Source organism: Dunckerocampus dactyliophorus, chromosome 10 (genome assembly GCF_027744805.1).
Source record: "Dunckerocampus dactyliophorus isolate RoL2022-P2 chromosome 10, RoL_Ddac_1.1, whole genome shotgun sequence".
Classification (NCBI taxonomy): domain Eukaryota; kingdom Metazoa; phylum Chordata; class Actinopteri; order Syngnathiformes; family Syngnathidae; genus Dunckerocampus; species Dunckerocampus dactyliophorus.
This window is the reverse complement of record NC_072828.1, coordinates 1,742,463-1,763,995: the sequence shown is the minus strand read 5'-3', so window position 1 is coordinate 1,763,995 and position 21,533 is coordinate 1,742,463. Positions and strand designations below refer to the sequence as shown.

The following is a 21,533-nucleotide window of genomic DNA, read 5'->3' as shown; positions in this document are numbered from 1 at the left end:
CTTCAATATTTTAGTATTTAACCACTAGTAACGTAAATATTTTAGTGTTTAACCACTAGTAACTTCAATATTTTAGTATTTAACCACTAGTGACTTCAATATTTTAGTGTTTAACTACTAGTAACTTCAATATTTTAGTGTTTAACCACTAGTGACTACAATATTTTAGTGTTTAACTACTAGTAACTTCAATATTTTAGTATTTAACCACTAGTAACTTCAATATTTTAGTGTTTAACTACTAGTAACGTAAATATTTGTGTTTAACCACTAGTAACGTAAACATTTTAGTGTTTAACCACTAGCAACGTAAATATTTTAGTGTTTAACCACTAGCGACTTCAATATTTTAGTATTTAACCACTAGTAACGTAAATATTTTAGTGTTTAACCACTAGTAACGTAAATATTTTAGTATTTAACCACTAGTGACTTCAATATTTTAGTGTTTAACTACTAGTAACGTAAATATTTTAGTGTTTAACCACTAGTGACTTCAATATTTTAGTGTTTAACCACTTGCGACTTCAAAATTTTAGTATTTAACCACTAGTAACGTAAATATTAGTGTTTAACCACTAGCGACTTCAATATTTTAGTATTTAACCACTAGTAACGTAAATATTTTAGTGTTTAACCACTAGTAACTTCAACATTTTAGTATTTAACCACTAGTGACTTCAATATTTTAGTGTTTAACTACTAGTAACGTAAATATTTTAGTGTTTAACTACTAGTGACTTCAATATTTTAGTATTTAACCACTAGTAACATCAATATTTTCAATATTTTAGTATTTAACCACTAGTGACTTAAATATTTTAGTATTTAACCACTAGTAACGTAAATATTTTAGTGTTTAACTACTAGTAACGTAAATATTTTAGTATTTAACCACGAGTAACTTCAATATTTTCAATATTTTAGTATTTAACCATGAGTGACTTCAATATTTTAGTATTTAACCACTAGTAACGTAAATATTTTAGTGTTTAACCACTAGTAACTTCAATATTTTAGTGTTTAACTACTAGTAACGTAAATATTTTAGTGTTTAACCACTAGTAACTTCAATATTTTAGTGTTTAACCACTAGCGACTTCAATATTTTAGTATTTAACCACCAGTAACGTAAATATTAGTGTTTAACCACTAGCGACTTCAATATTTTAGTGTTTAACCACTAGCAACTTCAATATTTTAGTATTTAACCACTAGTAACGTAAATATTTTAGTGTTTAACCACTAGTAACTTCAATATTTTAGTATTTAACCACTAGTGACGTAAATATTTTAGTGTTTAACCACTAGTAACGTAAATATTTTAGTATTTAACTACTAGTAATGTAAATATTTTAGTGTTTAACCACTAGTAACTTCAATATTTTAGTGTTTGACTACTAGTAACGTAAATATTTTAGTGTTTAACCACTAGTAATGTAAATATTTTAGTATTTAACTACTAGTAATGTAAATATTTTAGTGTTTAACCACTAGTAACTTCAATATTTTAGTGTTTAACTACTAGTAACGTAAATATTTGTGTTTAACCACTAGTAACGTAAATATTTTTGTATTTAACCACGAGTAACTTCAATATTTTAGTGTTTAACTACTAGTAACGTAAATATTAGTGTTTAACCACTAGTAACGTAAATATTTTAGTGTTTAACCACTAGTAACGTAAACATTTTAGTGTTTAACCACTAGTAACGTAAATATTTTAGTGTTTAACCACTAGCGACTTCAATATTTTAGTATTTAACCACTAGTAACGTAAATATTTTAGTGTTAAACCACTAGTAACTTCAATATTTTAGTATTTAACCACTAGTGGCTTCAATCTTTTAGTGTTTAACTACTAGTAACTTCAATATTTTAGTGTTTAACCACTAGTGACTTCAATATTTTAGTGTTTAACTACTAGTATCTTCAATATTTTAATATTTAACCACTAGTAACTTCAATATTTTAGTGTTTGACTACTAGTAACGTAAATATTAGTGTTTAACCACTAGTAACGTAAATATTTTGGTGTTTAACTACTAGTAACGTAAATATTTGTGTTTAACCACTAGTAACGTAAACATTTTTGTGTTTAACCACTAGTAACGTAAATATTTTAGTGTTTAACCACTAGCGACTTCAATATTTTAGTATTTAACTACTAGTAACTTCAATATTTTAGTGTTTAACCATTAGTGACTTCAATATTTTAGTGTTTAACCACTAGTAACTTCAATATTTTAGTGTTTAACCACTAGCGACTTCAATATTTTAGTATTTAACCACTAGTAACGTAAATATTAGTGTTTAACCACTAGCGACTTCAATATTTTAGTATTTAACCACTAGTAACGTAAATATTTTAGTGTTTAACCACTAGTAACTTCAATATTTTAGTATTTAACCACTAGTGACTTCAATATTTTTGTGTTTAACTACTAGTAACGTAAATATTTTAGTGTTTAACTACTAGTGACTTCAATATTTTAGTATTTAAACACTAGTAACTTCAATATTTTCAATATTTTAGTATTTAACCACTAGTGACTTAAATATTTTCGTATTTAACCACTAGTAACGTAAATATTTTAGTGTTTAACTACTAGTAACGTAAATATTTTAGTATTTAACCACTAGTAACTTCAATATTTTCAATATTTTAGTATTTAACCATGAGTGACTTCAATATTTTAGTATTTAACCACTAGTAACTTCAATATTTTAGTGTTTAACCACTAGTAACATAAATATTTTAGTGTTTAACCACTAGTAACGTAAATATTTTTGTGTTTAACCACTAGTAACTTCAATATTTTAGTGTTTAACTACTAGTAACGTAAATATTTTAGTGTTTAACCACTAGTAACTTCAATATTTTAGTGTTTAACCACTAGCGACTTCAATATTTTAGTATTTAACCACCAGTAACGTAAATATTTTAGTGTTTAACCACTAGTAACGTAAATATTTTAGTATTTAACTACTAGTAACGTAAATATTTGTGTTTAACTACTAGTAACGTAAATATTTTAGTGTTTAACCACTAGTAACTTCAATATTTTAGTGTTTAACTACTAGTAACGTAAATATTTGTCTTTAACCACTAGTAACGTAAATATTTTAGTGTTTAACTACTAGTAACGTAAATATTTGTGTTTAACCACTAGTAACGTAAATATTTTAGTGTTTAACTACTAGTAACGTAAATATTTGTGTTTAACTACTAGTAACGTAAATATTTTAGTGTTTAACCACTAGTAACTTCAATATTTTAGTGTTTAACTACTAGTAACGTAAATATTTTAGTGTTTAACCACTAGCGACTTAAATATTTTAGTATTTAACCACCAGTAACGTAAATATTTTAGTATTTAACCACTAGCGACTTCAATATTTTAGTATTTAACCACTAGTAACGTAAATATTTTAGTGTTTAACCACTAGTAACGTAAATATTTTAGTATTTAACTACTAGTAATGTAAATATTTTAGTGTTTAACCACTAGTAACTTCAATATTTTGGTGTTTAACCACTAGTAACGTAAATATTTTAGTGTTTAACCACTAGTAACTTCAATATTTTAGTGTTTAACTACTAGTAACGTAAATATTAGTGTTTAACCACTAGTAACGTAAATATTTTAGTGTTTAACCACTAGTAACGTAAACAATTTAGTGTTTAACCACTAGTAACGTAAATATTTTAGTGTTTAACCACTAGCGACTTCAATATTTTAGTATTTAACCACTAGTAACGTAAATATTTTAGTGTTTAACCACTAGTAACTTCAATATTTTAGTATTTAACCACTAGTGACTTCAATATTTTAGTGTTTAACTAATAGTAACTTCAATATTTTAGTGTTTAACCACTAGTGACTTCAATATTTTAGTGTTTAACTACTAGTAACTTCAATATTTTTGTATTTAACCACTAGTAACTTCAATATTTTAGTGTTTAACTACTAGTAACGTAAATATTTGTGTTTAACCACTAGTAACGTAAACATTTTAGTGTTTAACCACTAGTAACGTAAATATTTTAGTGTTTAACCACTAGCGACTTCAATATTTTAGTATTTAACCACTAGTAACGTAAATATTTTAGTGTTTAACCACTAGTAACGTAAATATTTTAGTATTTAACCACTAGTGACTTCAATATTTTAGTGTTTAACCATTAGTGACTTCAATATTTTAGTGTTTAACCACTAGCGACTTCAATATTTTAGTATTTAACCACTAGTAACGTAAATATTAGTGTTTAACCACTCGCGACTTCAATATTTTAGTATTTAACCACTAGTAACGTAAATATTAGTGTTTAACCACTAGCGACTTCAATATTTTAGTATTTAACCACTAGTAACGTAAATATTTTAGTGTTTAACCACTAGTAACTTCAATATTTTAGTATTTAACCACTAGTAACGTAAATATTTTAGTGTTTAACCACTAGTAACTTCAATATTTTAGTATTTAACCACTAGTAACGTAAATATTTTAGTGTTTAACCACTAGTAACTTCAATATTTTAGTATTTAACCACTAGTGACTTCAATATTTTAGTGTTTAACTACTAGTAACGTAAATATTTTAGTGTTTAACGACTAGTGACTTCAATATTTTAGTATTTAACCACTAGTAACTTCAATATTTTCAATTTTTTAGTATTTAACCACTAGTGACTTAAATATTTTAGTATTTAACCACTAGTAACGTAAATATTTTAGTGTTTAACTACTAGTAACGTAAATATTTTAGTATTTAACCACTAGTAACTTCAATATTTTCAATATTTTAGTATTTAACCATGAGTGACTTCAATATTTTAGTATTTAACCACTAGTAACTTCAATATTTTAGTGTTTAACCACTAGTAACATAAATATTTTAGTGTTTAACCACTAGTAACGTAAATATTTTAGTGTTTAACCACTTGTAACTTCAATATTTTAGTATTTAACTACTAGTAACTTAAATATTTTAGTGTTTAACCACTAGTAACTTCAATATTTCAGTGTTTAACCACTAGCGACTTCAATATTTTAGTATTTAACCACTAGTAACGTAAATATTAGTGTTTAACCACTAGCGACTTCAATATTTTAGTATTTAACCACTAGTAACGTAAATATTTTAGTGTTTAACCACTAGTAACTTCAATATTTTAGTGTTTAACTACTAGTAACGTAAATATTTGTCTTTAACCACTAGTAACGTAAATATTTTTGTGTTTAACTACTAGTAACGTAAATATTTGTGTTTAACCACTAGTAACGTAAATATTTTAGTGTTTAACTACTAGTAACGTAAATATTTGTGTTTAACTACTAGTAACGTAAATATTTTAGTGTTTAACCACTAGTAACTTCAATATTTTAGTGTTTAACTACTAGTAACGTAAATATTTTAGTGTTTAACCACTAGCGACTTAAATATTTTAGTATTTAACCACCAGTAACGTAAATATTTTAGTATTTAACCACTAGCGACTTCAATATTTTAGTATTTAACCACTAGTAACGTAAATATTTTAGTGTTTAACCACTAGTAACGTAAATATTTTAGTATTTAACTACTAGTAATGTAAATATTTTAGTGTTTAACCACTAGTAACTTCAATATTTTGGTGTTTAACCACTAGTAACGTAAATATTTTAGTGTTTAACCACTAGTAACTTCAATATTTTAGTGTTTAACTACTAGTAACGTAAATATTAGTGTTTAACCACTAGTAACGTAAACAATTTAGTGTTTAACCACTAGTAACGTAAATATTTTAGTGTTTAACCACTAGCGACTTCAATATTTTAGTATTTAACCACTAGTAACGTAAATATTTTAGTGTTTAACCACTAGTAACTTCAATATTTTAGTATTTAACCACTAGTGACTTCAATATTTTAGTGTTTAACTAATAGTAACTTCAATATTTTAGTGTTTAACCACTAGTGACTTCAATATTTTAGTGTTTAACTACTAGTAACTTCAATATTTTTGTATTTAACCACTAGTAACTTCAATATTTTAGTGTTTAACTACTAGTAACGTAAATATTTGTGTTTAACCACTAGTAACGTAAACATTTTAGTGTTTAACCACTAGTAACGTAAATATTTTAGTGTTTAACCACTAGCGACTTCAATATTTTAGTATTTAACCACTAGTAACGTAAATATTTTAGTGTTTAACCACTAGTAACGTAAATATTTTAGTGTTTAACTACTAGTAACTTCAATATTTTAGTGTTTAACCATTAGTGACTTCAATATTTTAGTGTTTAACCACTAGCGACTTCAATATTTTAGTATTTAACCACTAGTAACGTAAATATTAGTGTTTAACCACTCGCGACTTCAATATTTTAGTATTTAACCACTAGTAACGTAAATATTAGTGTTTAACCACTAGCGACTTCAATATTTTAGTATTTAACCACTAGTAACGTAAATATTTTAGTGTTTAACCACTAGTAACTTCAATATTTTAGTATTTAACCACTAGTGACTTCAATATTTTAGTGTTTAACTACTAGTAACGTAAATATTTTAGTGTTTAACGACTAGTGACTTCAATATTTTAGTATTTAACCACTAGTAACTTCAATATTTTCAATATTTTAGTATTTAACCACTAGTGACTTAAATATTTTAGTATTTAACCACTAGTAACGTAAATATTTTAGTGTTTAACCACTAGCGACTTCAATATTTTAGTATTTAACCACTAGTAACGTAAATATTAGTGTTTAACCACTAGCGACTTCAATATTTTAGTATTTAACCACTAGTAACGTAAATATTTTAGTGTTTAACCACTTGTAACTTCAATATTTTAGTGTTTAACTACTAGTAACGTAAATACTTTAGTGTTTAACCACTAGTAACGTAAATATTTTAGTGTTTAACCACTTGTAACTTCAATATTTTAGTGTTTAACTACTAGTAACGTAAATATTTTAGTGTTTAACCACTAGTAACTTCAATATTTTAGTATTTAACCACTAGTAACGTAAATATTTTAGTGTTTAACCACTAGTAACTTCAATATTTTAGTATTTAACCACTAGTGACTTCAATATTTTAGTGTTTAACTACTAGTAACGTAAATATTTTAGTGTTTAACGACTAGTGACTTCAATATTTTAGTATTTAACCACTAGTAACTTCAATATTTTCAATTTTTTAGTATTTAACCACTAGTGACTTAAATATTTTAGTATTTAACCACTAGTAACGTAAATATTTTAGTGTTTAACTACTAGTAACGTAAATATTTTAGTATTTAACCACTAGTAACTTCAATATTTTCAATATTTTAGTATTTAACCATGAGTGACTTCAATATTTTAGTATTTAACCACTAGTAACTTCAATATTTTAGTGTTTAACCACTAGTAACATAAATATTTTAGTGTTTAACCACTTGTAACTTCAATATTTTAGTATTTAACTACTAGTAACTTAAATATTTTAGTGTTTAACCACTAGTAACTTCAATATTTTAGTGTTTAACCACTAGCGACTTCAATATTTTAGTATTTAACCACTAGTAACGTAAATATTAGTGTTTAACCACTAGCGACTTCAATATTTTAGTATTTAACCACTAGTAACGTAAATATTTTAGTGTTTAACCACTAGTAACTTCAATATTTTAGTGTTTAACTACTAGTAACGTAAATATTTGTCTTTAACCACTAGTAACGTAAATATTTTAGTGTTTAACTACTAGTAACGTAAATATTTGTGTTTAACCACTAGTAACGTAAATATTTTAGTGTTTAACTACTAGTAACGTAAATATTTGTGTTTAACTACTAGTAACGTAAATATTTTAGTGTTTAACCACTAGTAACTTCAATATTTTAGTGTTTAACTACTAGTAACGTAAATATTTTAGTGTTTAACCACTAGCGACTTAAATATTTTAGTATTTAACCACCAGTAACGTAAATATTTTAGTATTTAACCACTAGCGACTTCAATATTTTAGTATTTAACCACTAGTAACGTAAATATTTTAGTGTTTAACCACTAGTAACGTAAATATTTTAGTATTTAACTACTAGTAATGTAAATATTTTAGTGTTTAACCACTAGTAACTTCAATATTTTGGTGTTTAACCACTAGTAACGTAAATATTTTAGTGTTTAACCACTAGTAACTTCAATATTTTAGTGTTTAACTACTAGTAACGTAAATATTAGTGTTTAACCACTAGTAACGTAAACAATTTAGTGTTTAACCACTAGTAACGTAAATATTTTAGTGTTTAACCACTAGCGACTTCAATATTTTAGTATTTAACCACTAGTAACGTAAATATTTTAGTGTTTAACCACTAGTAACTTCAATATTTTAGTATTTAACCACTAGTGACTTCAATATTTTAGTGTTTAACTACTAGTAACGTAAATATTTTAGTGTTTAACGACTAGTGACTTCAATATTTTAGTATTTAACCACTAGTAACTTCAATATTTTCAATATTTTAGTATTTAACCACTAGTGACTTAAATATTTTAGTATTTAACCACTAGTAACGTAAATATTTTAGTGTTTAACCACTAGCGACTTCAATATTTTAGTATTTAACCACTAGTAACGTAAATATTAGTGTTTAACCACTAGCGACTTCAATATTTTAGTATTTAACCACTAGTAACGTAAATATTTTAGTGTTTAACCACTTGTAACTTCAATATTTTAGTGTTTAACTACTAGTAACGTAAATATTTTAGTGTTTAACCACTAGTAACGTAAATATTTTAGTGTTTAACCACTTGTAACTTCAATATTTTAGTGTTTAACTACTAGTAACGTAAATATTTTAGTGTTTAACCACTAGTAACTTCAATATTTTAGTGTTTCACCACTAGCGACTTCAATATTTTAGTATTTAACCACTAGTAACGTAAATATTAGTGTTTAACCACTAGCGACTTCAATATTTTAGTATTTAACTACTAGTAACGTAAATATTTTAGTGTTTAACCACTAGTAACTTCAATATTTTAGTATTTAACCACTAGTGACTTCAATATTTTAGTGTTTAACTACTAGTAACGTAAATATTTTAGTGTTTAACTACTAGTAACTTCAATATTTTAGTGTTTAACCATTAGTGACTTCAATATTTTAGTGTTTAACCACTAGTAACTTCAATATTTTAGTGTTTAACCACTAGCGACTTCAATATTTTAGTATTTAACCACTAGTAACTTCAATATTAGTGTTTAACCACTAGCGACTTCAATATTTTAGTATTTAACCACTAGTAACGTAAATATTTTAGTGTTTAACCACTAGTAACTTCAATATTTTAGTATTTAACCACTAGTGACTTCAATATTTTAGTGTTTAACTACTAGTAACGTAAATATTAGTGTTTAACCACTAGCGACTTCAATATTTTAGTATTTAACTACTAGTAACGTAAATATTTTAGTGTTTAACCACTAGTAACTTCAATATTTTAGTATTTAACCACTAGTGACTTCAATATTTTAGTGTTTAACTACTAGTAACGTAAATATTTTAGTGTTTAACTACTAGTAACTTCAATATTTTAGTGTTTAACCATTAGTGACTTCAATATTTTAGTGTTTAACCACTAGTAACTTCAATATTTTAGTGTTTAACCACTAGCGACTTCAATATTTTAGTATTTAACCACTAGTAACTTCAATATTAGTGTTTAACCACTAGCGACTTCAATATTTTAGTATTTAACCACTAGTAACGTAAATATTTTAGTGTTTAACCACTAGTAACTTCAATATTTTAGTATTTAACCACTAGTGACTTCAATATTTTAGTGTTTAACTACTAGTAACGTAAATATTTTAGTGTTTAACTACTAGTGACTTCAATATTTTAGTATTTAACCACTAGTAACTTCAATATTTTGAATATTTTAGTATTTAACCACTAGTGACTTAAATATTTTAGTATTTAACCACTAGTAACGTAAATATTTTAGTGTTTAACTACTAGTAACGTAAATATTTTAGTATTTAACCACTAGTAACTTCAATATTTTCAATATTTTAGTATTTAACCATGAGTGACTTCAATATTTTAGTATTTAACCACTAGTAACGTCAATATTTTAGTGTTTAACCACTAGTAACATAAATATTTTAGTGTTTAACCACTAGTAACGTAAATATTTTCGTGTTTAACCACTAGTAACTTCAATATTTTAGTGTTTAACTACTAGTAACGTAAATATTTTAGTGTTTAACCACTAGTAACTTCAATATTTTAGTGTTTAACTACTAGTAACGTAAATATTTTAGTGTTTAACCATTAGTGACTTCAATATTTTAGTGTTTAACCACTAGCGACTTCAATATTTTAGTATTTAACCACTAGTAACGTAAATATTTTAGTGTTTAACCACTAGTAACTTCAATATTTTAGTATTTAACCACTAGTGACTTCAATATTTTAGTGTTTAACTACTAGTAACGTAAATATTTTAGTGTTTAACTACTAGTGACTTCAATATTTTAGTATTTAACCACTAGTAACTTCAATATTTTGAATATTTTAGTATTTAACCACTAGTGACTTAAATATTTTAGTATTTAACCACTAGTAACGTAAATATTTTAGTGTTTAACTACTAGTAACGTAAATATTTTAGTATTTAACCACTAGTAACTTCAATATTTTCAATATTTTAGTATTTAACCATGAGTGACTTCAATATTTTAGTATTTAACCACTAGTAACGTCAATATTTTAGTGTTTAACCACTAGTAACATAAATATTTTAGTGTTTAACCACTAGTAACGTAAATATTTTAGTGTTTAACCACTAGTAACTTCAATATTTTAGTGTTTAACTACTAGTAACGTAAATATTTTAGTGTTTAACCACTAGTAACTTCAATATTTTAGTGTTTAACTACTAGTAACGTAAATATTTTAGTGTTTAACCACTAACGACTTCAATATTTTAGTATTTAACCACCAGTAACGTAAATATTTTAGTATTTAACCACTAGCGACTTCAATATTTTAGTATTTAACCACTAGTAACGTAAATATTTTAGTGTTTAACCACTAACGACTTCAATATTTTAGTATTTAACCACCAGTAACGTAAATATTTTAGTATTTAACCACTAGTAACGTAAATATTTTAGTGTTTAACCATTAGTAACGTAAATATTTTAGTATTTAACTACTAGTAATGTAAATATTTTAGTGTTTAACCACTAGTAACTTCAATATTTTAGTGTTTAACTACTAGTAACGTAAATATTTGTGTTTAACTACTAGTAACGTAAATATTTGAGTGTTTAACCACTAGTAACGTAAATATTTTAGTGTTTAACTACTAGTAACGTAAATATTTGTGTTTAACCACTAGTAACGTAAATATTTTAGTGTTTAACTACTAGTAACGTAAATATTTGTGTTTAACTACTAGTAACGTAAATATTTTAGTGTTTAACCACTAGTAACATCAATATTTTAGTGTTTAACTACTAGTAACATAAATATTTTAGTGTTTAACCACTAGCGACTTAAATATTTTAGTATTTAACCACCAGTAACGTCAATATTTTAGTATTTAACCACTAGTAACGTAAATATTTTAGTGTTTAACCACTAGTAACTTCAATATTTTAGTATTTAACTACTAGTAATGTAAATATTTTTGTGTTTAACCACTAGTAACTTCAATATTTTAGTATTTAACCACTAGTAACGTAAATATTTTAGTGTTTAACCACTAGTGACTTCAATATTTTAGTGTTTAACTACTAGTAACTTCAATATTTTTGTGTTTAATCACTAGTGACTTCAATATTTTAGTATTTAACCACTAGTAACTTCAATATTTTAGTATTTAACCACTAGTAACGTAAATATTTTAGTGTTTAACCACTAGTAACGTAAATATTTTAGTATTTAACCACTAGTGACTTCAATATTTTAGTGTTTAACTACTAGTAACTTCAATATTTTTGTGTTTAACCACTAGTGACTTCAATATTTTAGTATTGAACCACTAGTAACTTCAATATTTTAGTGTTTAACCACTAGTAACAGCAAATTTAACCAGCAGTAATTTCAGTATTCTTGTATTGAACCATTACCCACCAGCAACTTAAATATTTATTGCATTAATCCGCCATTATCTTAAATATCTCATCACTTAACCACACCAGGAACTGAAATATTTTTGCATTTAACTTCAATATTTGATTGTTTAACCAGCAGCATCTGAAATGTTCTTGCATTAAACCACCATTTCCTTAAATATTTCAGTGTTTAACCAGCAGCAACTTCAGTATATTTGTATTTAACCAGCATATTTGTGTTGAATATTGCCATAACATTGTATATGTCATATGTTATCATGGACGTTATATTTGAGTGTTTCCCAAGCATGAACGTGTACTGTGGCTAACTCATAATCATGTGAAAGTACGGTCACGTAAGTAGAGCAACAGTATGTGTTTCCTGGTGTGCATCAAGCGCATGCGCTAGCATGTGTATTGTTTTGTCTCCAGTAGCAAACTAATATGATCTTTTATTCCTCTTTTATGTCCCAGTGCAAAGCAAAGCGGGTGTTTATTCCAAGTGGACGCTTCCCTTACATAGCAAAGGAAGGACAATGAGATGTCACTTAAGTACTTTTTCTGCCTTTTGGATTCTCATGTGAAGAAAAAGTGTCCCCGGTTCTGTCCACAACCCCCCAGCATGCAGCTGTTAAGCTAAGCAAAACACCAAGCCGAGGTGTCAGACAACCATGAGGACGTCCAGGATGCCCTGCAGAGCGACGAATGTCACAGCGGTCGAACAGGACAAAACACACGCTGTGCTTCATTTCAACCGCTGGGAGTAAAACAGACGTTACACGTGGACGCCCTTCTCATGTGAGCAAAAGCACCGAAGCCAGTCACCATACACACAACATGTACAGTACAGTACAGTACAGTACAGTACAGTACATGGACTCGCTGACCACAGCCTTTCCAAAGATAATAATGCTCTATGAGATGTTCATTTAACAATAGTCTTAGCATTCCATACTCAATGATTCATATCACATACAGATCATAACAGAAAGCATCATTTGAATAATTACTACCAACTACAACAGAATATTTGGACAGTTCAAATATTGTAAAATCTTACAAAAAAAAAAATAGACTAGAAAAGCACTCAAAGCATACACACCTCCGCCAAGCACCATAGTCCCCCCTCCCCATACTGTGATTCACCACATAAATATTAGTCCTACATTGATTTGATCTCCATATTTAGATTCCTTGACCATGAAAACATACCATAGATGGTGCTAAGTGTTTGTCGACGTGCCTACCTCTGAAAATGCTAAAAATGTTACTATAATTTTGTTAGCATGCTAATATGCTAATGTTATCATGCTAACACCTAGCATAATAGTGCTAAGTATCTGCTTGAGTTCATATTCATGAAAATCGCAAAAAATGCTACTATGCTAATGTTAGCATATTAACACCTAGCATGATAGTGCTAAGTGTTCATATGGCTACCCGTGAAAACAGCTAGAAATGTTGCTATGCTAATACTAGCATGATAGCAATGCTAACATTAGCATACTAACACATAGCATGATGGTGTTTATATATGTGTCTACCCATGAAAATAGCACAACCCCCCCCCTGGCCCCCCCCCCGCTACTAACGCTAAAGTTAGAATGTCAGCATTGCTATGATGCTAATATAAGCATCATAGCAATGCTAACATCTAGCATGATAGTGGTAAGTGTTTATATATGTGTCTACCCATGAAAATAGCAAAAATAATGCTGCCAACACCTAGCATGTTAGCGCAATTTACCGGGAAGGCTAAATGTCTGGAACAAGCGCTCTGACCATTTGTTTTTGTGGAGTTACATACACAAATGCCGAAAATGGTCCTATTTAAAATCCTGTAAAAATACCTGGATCCAGACAGTCATCCGGATCACCCCCAAAATGTAATCAGTTCTTCCATATCCCATTTCCGACAATTCCTGAAGATTATGGCTAAACACTGGCAAAAACATAACCTTCACGCTGCGCTTAAGGTTTGCGCTGCGCTTGGCGGAGGTAATAAAATGTTCATTTAAAAATATTAAATATTACGTAATTTTACTTTATTTGACAATAATTATATTATCTTCAAATTCATGATTTTAATATTTCAACTTAAAAAATGTGAAACAATTTGAGATGGATAGTATGACTGTAAATGACAGTCACTCAATTACAAAACATTGTAGAATTGTATAGTGATAGTCTTTTAATATTTGACTATTATTCATAATATTTTAATACAGTTCTCTTTTGGCTGTCATTAAAATGTTGAAATGATATGTAAAAATATGCAGAAGTGATAGTAAGAATTCACGTAGGGATGATGTCATATTTAACGGTTGCAGTTGCACAAACTGCATTCATATTGTTCAACCAATACAGTCGTACCTTTGCACGTTTACGCAAATTTGACTTATTGTTGGCCTAAATGAAGCATTTTCAAGCATAGAAACAAACTAAAATCCACGTACATACAGCACATGATTAGAGCCCTGTAGACATGTTTACGGGATCACTGCAGGGACTTAACGCATGGCCGGCACTAGCATAGCAAGCTAGCCAGCTTGGTGTCCTTGAGACGGTTCAACCGAGCACAAAAGGATCTCAAAGACAGATTTGCAGATCATCTGCAAATCCATGGAGTGTAACATAGCATTTTCAAATAACAGCAACATACACATGCAAACAAGGCTGGGCCCAGAATGGAGCCTTGAGGCACGCCACGACCAAGAGCCACTTTTGAATTGCCGCCACTGGAGAAGCGCTCCTGTAAGACCTCCATGGAGCGCATACAGGAGGAAGTCATGCTCCGCTGTTGAAGTAGCTTCAGTCAAACAAGTACATGCAAACGTGGGAGTTACTTTCTCTGATGACAGGATGTCTATTGGGTATTAAGAGTGGAAGGGTGACTGTAGGGGTGTTATTTCATGTCCAGAGGGCTCTAATGGTGTTAAAAAGCGTATTTAGAAGGTCCTACGTAGCTTGTCTATGCTCCACCTACAACGATATTGTGGAACCAATTAAACGAGGGATTGCTTGAGCATCGAGCCTTATTATCTTGGTAACGGCAGACGCAGGTGTACCTAATCAAGTGGCCAGTGAGCGTCCCGCCTCCCTCGACCGAGGTGAGGGGAGGTGAGTTTTAAGTTGCATATTGGACAGACAGGCGGACTTCCGGCCGGTTTAGGGACCGTGGTGAAATGAAGTAGTTCATGGCACGTATCGGAAGTTTCAGTCGTCGATATCTTGGTGGTCATGTGACCTGGGACCCCCAAACCACTCTACCAACGGTTGCTGATCATATGTACTACATCAGCGCCGGCTGACTAAACAGCTGCTGCGTGAGCTTCGGATCCCGGGGACGAGCTGCCAAACTGTCTGGATGTGGAACGTCCTCCCCCGGACCCCCCCTCAGCATGTCCCAAACTTCAGTGCCTTAACAACCACAAGGACAGGCCTCTCGTGTACAGTTGTAGCGTGTGTCAATGTTGCCATGCCAACGAAAGCGTGTCTGCTTAGAAACCGCTGGGAAAGCTGCTCCTCTTAGCCCAAACGACGCCACATCTTCTCGTATTGTATTGTCGTATTGTCGTATTGTCTCGCCACACGTCCGACTTTCATCAGGGAAACTTAGGTTACGTTGCACAGTCAGCGTACAGTGGAAGCCGCTTATCTTGTCCCTTCCACCCTGTTTTGGGTTTTTACGTAAAATGTGGTCGTTGCAGTTTTGAGAACTTGAACTTGAACTTGATCATCCAACAGCAACAAAGCCCCCGACCACCTCCACTGCATTCAAAACGCACACGGTTCTTAGTTTTGGGGTTTTTAGATCAGTTTAGCCGCCCGAAGAAAGACAGATGAAGACTTCACTGTCATTGTGTCCCAAGACGTACAGCAGTGGTGTCCAAAGTGCAGCCCGGGAGCCATTTGCGGCCTGCGGCTGCTCTGTCCAAGTGGTCCGCGACACATTCCAAAAATTGAATTGGAAAATTCAAACAGCAAAAAATGGAAAAATCAGAAGTAATTTTACAAGAAAAAAGTAATCTCGCAAAAAGTCGGCATTTTAGGCAGAATAACGTTGTAATATTGAAAAAGCCTGTTTTTTATTGGTCCGTCAGATATTCTAAAAATATCTAACAAAAATACTGCAAAAATGGAAGAATCCAAAGTAATCAAACGAGAAATGAAAGTGACATTTTAGCAGAAAAAGGTCATAACATTATGACAAAAACGTCATTTTCGTAGCATAAAGTTGGAATATTAGAAAAACAAGGTGACATGTTCTAAAAATATCATTTAACAAGAAGAAAACAGACTAATGGAAAACTCAGACGTCTTTTTACAATAAAGTCAAAATATTACGAGAAAAAAGTAGCAAAGGAATGAAAATAAGTCATCACGTAATTTATGAAAAAAAAACATCATTTTGGTTGCATAAAGCTGAAGTGTTACAGAAAAAAGTCCTTCATGTGAGAAACAACCATTTTTACGAACTAAAGCAGTAATCTAACGACAAAAAGATGCTAATGTCATCTTTTCAGTAGAAGATTACAGAAAAAAGACTTTTTTTATTGGTCCGTGAGACATTCTAACAAGAAAACTTTAAAAGTTGGGCGTCATTTTGCAACAATAAGGCCAAAAGAGAAAAAAAGGTTGTCGAATGAGAAAGAAGAATGACGTAATATTATGATAAAACAGACATTTTAGGAGCATAAAGCTGAAATGTTAAAGTAAAAATAGGTGACTAAATCCTAGTATTGTGAAAAACAACATCTTTTGGAAAATGAGGATGAGGTTGCGGAAAAAAGTTTGAGTGAGTAAAGTCAGAATATCACAAGACGAAAGTTGAAATAGTTGGATCATTAAAAACAGCAGCAGAAGTACGAGAAAGAAGTCAAACATGAAGAAAAAACATAAAATATCATTGAACAAGAAAACTTTAAAAAAAACAGCAAAAATGGAAATATCAGAAGTCATTTTACGAGATTCAAGTCAAAACGTTCAGAGAAAATAGTAATGAGAAAACGCTGTGTCATGAAAAGAAACATTTTAGTAGCGTAACATTGAAATATTTGTTTTAAAGTCCTAATATGATGACAAACAACCACAAATGTTAGCTTGCAGAAAAGGTTAAGTCAAAATATTAAGAAAAGAAAGTTGAAATTAAAAAAATGGACAATTTAAAAACAACAACAGCAGCGGAAATGAAAAAAAAACAGCTGTCATTTTGCAACAAAGTCAAAACATGAAGAGGAAAAAGTCTGCGACATGTTCTAAAAACATCATTTAACTAGAAAACTAAAAAAAAAGTCATTTTTGTACAAGGAAAAGTGAAAATATGAAGAGAAAATGTAATATGAAAAAACTCATTTTAGTAGCATCAAGTTGAAATATTACATTTAATTCCAAATATGATGGAGAAAAAACAACCAAATAAGTTGCAATTTTGAAAATTAGGTTGCAAAAAAAGTCAAAATGTTACAATAAGAAAGTTCAAATAGTTGGACAATTAAAAAAACAAACAGCCGAAATGGAAAAAAATGACAAAAAATAAGGTGAAATTATGGAGAAAAATGTTGTATTCCATTTGATGAGAATAAACTGTTAAAATATTTTCAGGTCATTTTAGGAGCATAAAGGTGAAATATGCAAGAAAAAATGTTACTTTTTAGAATCGGAATATTATGACATCAATCCAAAACAAAATAAAGCCCTAATTTTTGGAAATTTAGGTTAAGAAAAAAAGTTCTAATGTGGGAATAAAGTCATAAAAGTTGAAATATTTGGGGGAAAAAACAGCAAAAATGGGTCAAAAAAGAGAGAAGAGTGAAGTTGATGAGAATGATAGGCTCATACCTCACGCATGACAAAGCTCACGTGCACTTTGTTCTTACAAAGTGGCAAAGTTGCATCCTTTCATTTTTCGCTTTGTGGACTTCGCTGGGAAAAAGTATGAAGTAAAGACAAGCATGTGAATAAAAAGATGCACTAAGGGGTTGGCTAGGAGGTGCGTGGGTGGGCGGGCATCAGCGTGGGTGGGCGGGCATCAGCGGCTTCCACTGTAGCACATTTCACTCTTGATTACGACTCTTCTTGGCTGCACAAAAGCAGTTTTTTTCTTTCTCAGGAATTTCTTGTCTTTTGTTGAGAATGTGTGACGGATGTCCTTGTCAATAAACACACAGATTGGAAAACCACTGCGTGTACTTTGGGAGTCATTAAGCAGGAACACCAGGGGAGATGTTTCTGTTTTTATGATCCTCGTCAGAAGACGGAAAACATATTGTCCAATCATACGATGCGTCCAAATGCCAACCTCATCCAACTAGAAAGCTTTCATCATCATCACTTCATGCGTGCTGAGTATAGTTGGTTAGTAGCCCTCGTTGAGATGTTCAGCGCTACAGGAGTCACGGGCCGCGAGCAACGCATGCATACAGCATGGATCAGTCAGTCAGTCAGTGATGTCCCTGCTGGGTCATCCTCAGGATCTGCAGCAGCAGACCTTGCACCTCCTCGTCCATACGGCCCTGTTGCACATCATACATCCTCACAGCAGTACGTTCAGCTTCTCTTCTCGCGCCACTTTAGCACACTGAAAACAAATACCTGACATTTCCAGAATAAAGTAGCGCACATTTGCAACTATTCTCACACATTTTACGAGGCAAATTTTGCAAAGTCATGATGAGGAAGGTGTTGCATCAGAGAACAAATGTAGGAGAATAAAGGCGACATTTGGTGGAAAGAAAGGCCTAATATTACGTCAATAAAGCACGACGGAGGATTAGGGCCACATCGGAAAACGAAATCTGGGATTTTGAGAAAAAAAAGGCATAAATTTTCAGAGAAAAAATGCCATGAATTCATGAGAACAAAAGTTGGACAGTTACAAGAAAAAATGCTATGAATTCATACATTTTCAAGAAGAGAGTCCTAGATTGATGAGAAAAAAATCTCATAAATTTTCGAACCTAGAGTCATAAATGAACGAGAAAAAAAGTCACACATTTACGAGAATAAAGTAAAACATTTACCAGAAAAAAAGTCACATTTACGGAAATAAAGTCCAAAATTTATGAGAAAAAAGTCATACATTTATGAAAAAAAAAGTCATGCATTTTCAAGAATAAAGTCCTCAATTTTCAAGAAAAAAATCTTAAAGAGAAAAAATCCTAAATTTACGAGAAAAAAGTCGTAAATTTACAAGAGTAAAATTCTAAATTTACGTGAAAAAAGTCCAAAATGTACGAGAAAGAAGTAATACATTTACCAGAGAACAAAGTCGTACATTTACAAGAATAATGTCCTAAATGTACAAGAATAAAGTCCTACATTTGAGAGAAAAAAGTCTTAATATTACCTTTGCCCAAGGCCAAAGGTCACAGGTCACTTTTCATAGCAATGCCTGTCACGACGGACTATTAAAATAAGATGAGATTTCTCGTAAATGTACGACTTTTTCTTGTAAATTGAAGCTGTTACATTAAAAGGAAAGAGTTGTCATGTTACAAGAATAATGTTAACATTTATGGAAATAAAATCATTAAAATTATGATGCCTCATGAGGGCCAAATTGAAAAAAAAATCGGATGCGATTTAGAGAATTAAGTTGTAAATTAACAAGAATAACGTGGTAAATTTAGAAGAAAACACTGGTAAGTTTATGTTGCAGGCATTGGCTGAGACACGGGGGCGGGGAGTGAGAAGGGCTAGCCATGCTAATCTAAATGCTAAATGCTCAACTGCTGTGTTTTGCTGCCACGTCGTAAATAAAAGTTGCCTGAAGCAAGAGGAACGTTTCCTTCCTTCCTGAAGAGCTATGCTCTATTTTCCCTCTCATACGTACGACACCATCACTCCTCATATCAACACTTTATTCTCATACATTTAACTCTTTATTCTCATACATTTAACTCTTTATTCTCATACATTTAACACTTTATTCTCATACATTTAACACTTTATTCTCATACATTTAACTCTTTATTCTCATACATTTAACACTTTAATCTCATACATTTAACACTTTATTCTCATACATTTAACTCTTTATTATCCTAATATTAACACTTTATTCTCATACATTTAACACTTTATTTTCATACATTTAGCACTTTATTATCCTCATATTAACATTTTATTCTCATACATTTAATACTTTATTCTCATACATTTAACACTTTATTCTCATAAATTTAACTCTTTATTCTCATACATTTAACTCTTTATTCTCATACATTTAACACTTTATTCTCATACATTTAACTCTTTATTCTCATACATTTAACACTTTATTCTCATACATTTAACTCTTTATTCTCATACATTTAACACTTTATTCTCATACATTTAACTCTTTATTCTCATACATTTAACTCTTTATTCTCATACATTTAACACTTTAATCTCATACATTTAACACTTTATTCTCATACATTTAACTCTTTATTATCCTAATATTAACACTTTATTCTCATACATTTAACACTTTATTTTCATACATTTAGCACTTTATTATCCTCATATTAACATTTTATTCTCATACATTTAATACTTTATTCTCATACATTTAACACTTTATTCTCATAAATTTAACTCTTTATTTTCATACATTTAACACTTTATTATCCTCATATTAACATTTTATTCTCATACATTTAATACTTTATTCTCATACATTTAACACTTTATTCTCCTAATATTAACACTTTATTCTCATACATTTAACACTTTATTTTCATACATTTAACACTTTCTTTTCATACATTTAACACTTTATTATCCTCATATTAACATTTTATTCTCATACATTTAACTCTTTATTATCCTAATATTAACACTTTATTCTCATACATTTAACACTTTATTTTCATACATTTAACACTTTATTATCCTCATATTAACATTTTATTCTCATACATTTAATACTTTATTCTCATACATTTAACTCTTTATTCTCATACATTTAACACTTTAATCTCATACATTTAACACTTTATTCTCCTAATATTAACACTTTATTCTCATACATTTAACACTTTATTCTCATACATTTAACACTTTATTCTCATGCATTTAACACTTTATTCTCATACATTTAACACTTTATTCTCATAAATTTAACTCTTTATTTTCATACATTTAACACTTTATTATCCTCATATTAACATTTTATTCTCATACATTTAATACTTTATTCTCATACATTTAACTCTTTATTCTCATACATTTAACTCTTTATTCTCATACATTTAACACTTTATTCTCATACATTTAACACTTTATTCTCATACATTTAACTCTTTATTCTCATATATTTAACACTTTATTCTCATGCATTTAACACTTTATTCTCATGCATTTAACACTTTATTCTCATACATTTAACTCTTTATTTTCATACATTTAACACTTTATTATCCTCATATTAAC

The 21,533-nt window shown here is 29.6% G+C and overlaps 2 protein-coding genes across 8 annotated transcripts in view; one reads left to right on the top strand and one right to left on the bottom strand.

The window, feature by feature from the left end:
- The window catches only part of shc2 (SHC (Src homology 2 domain containing) transforming protein 2), a 69,771-nt gene that overhangs the window by 36,967 nt on the left and 11,271 nt on the right, over positions 1 to 21,533 (top strand). For 4 of the 7 annotated variants that reach the window (XR_008572671.1, XR_008572672.1, XR_008572670.1 and 1 more), the window contains exon 14: positions 12,588 to 12,911. The gene's annotated coding sequence lies outside the window, so the exon portion shown is untranslated. Of the gene's footprint in view, positions 1 to 12,587; positions 18,100 to 21,533 lie in introns of those variants that run through there. The other 3 variants (XM_054789339.1, XM_054789342.1, XM_054789340.1) reach the window with 1 other exon arrangement.
- ankrd24 (ankyrin repeat domain 24) overlaps positions 18,229 to 21,533 on the bottom strand; it is a 30,206-nt gene continuing 26,901 nt past the window's right edge. The window contains exon 22 of the mRNA XM_054789337.1: positions 18,229 to 18,628. Coding sequence (XP_054645312.1) covers positions 18,557 to 18,628 — 72 coding nt within the window. The 3' untranslated portion in view covers positions 18,229 to 18,556. The remainder of the gene's footprint in view (positions 18,629 to 21,533) is intronic.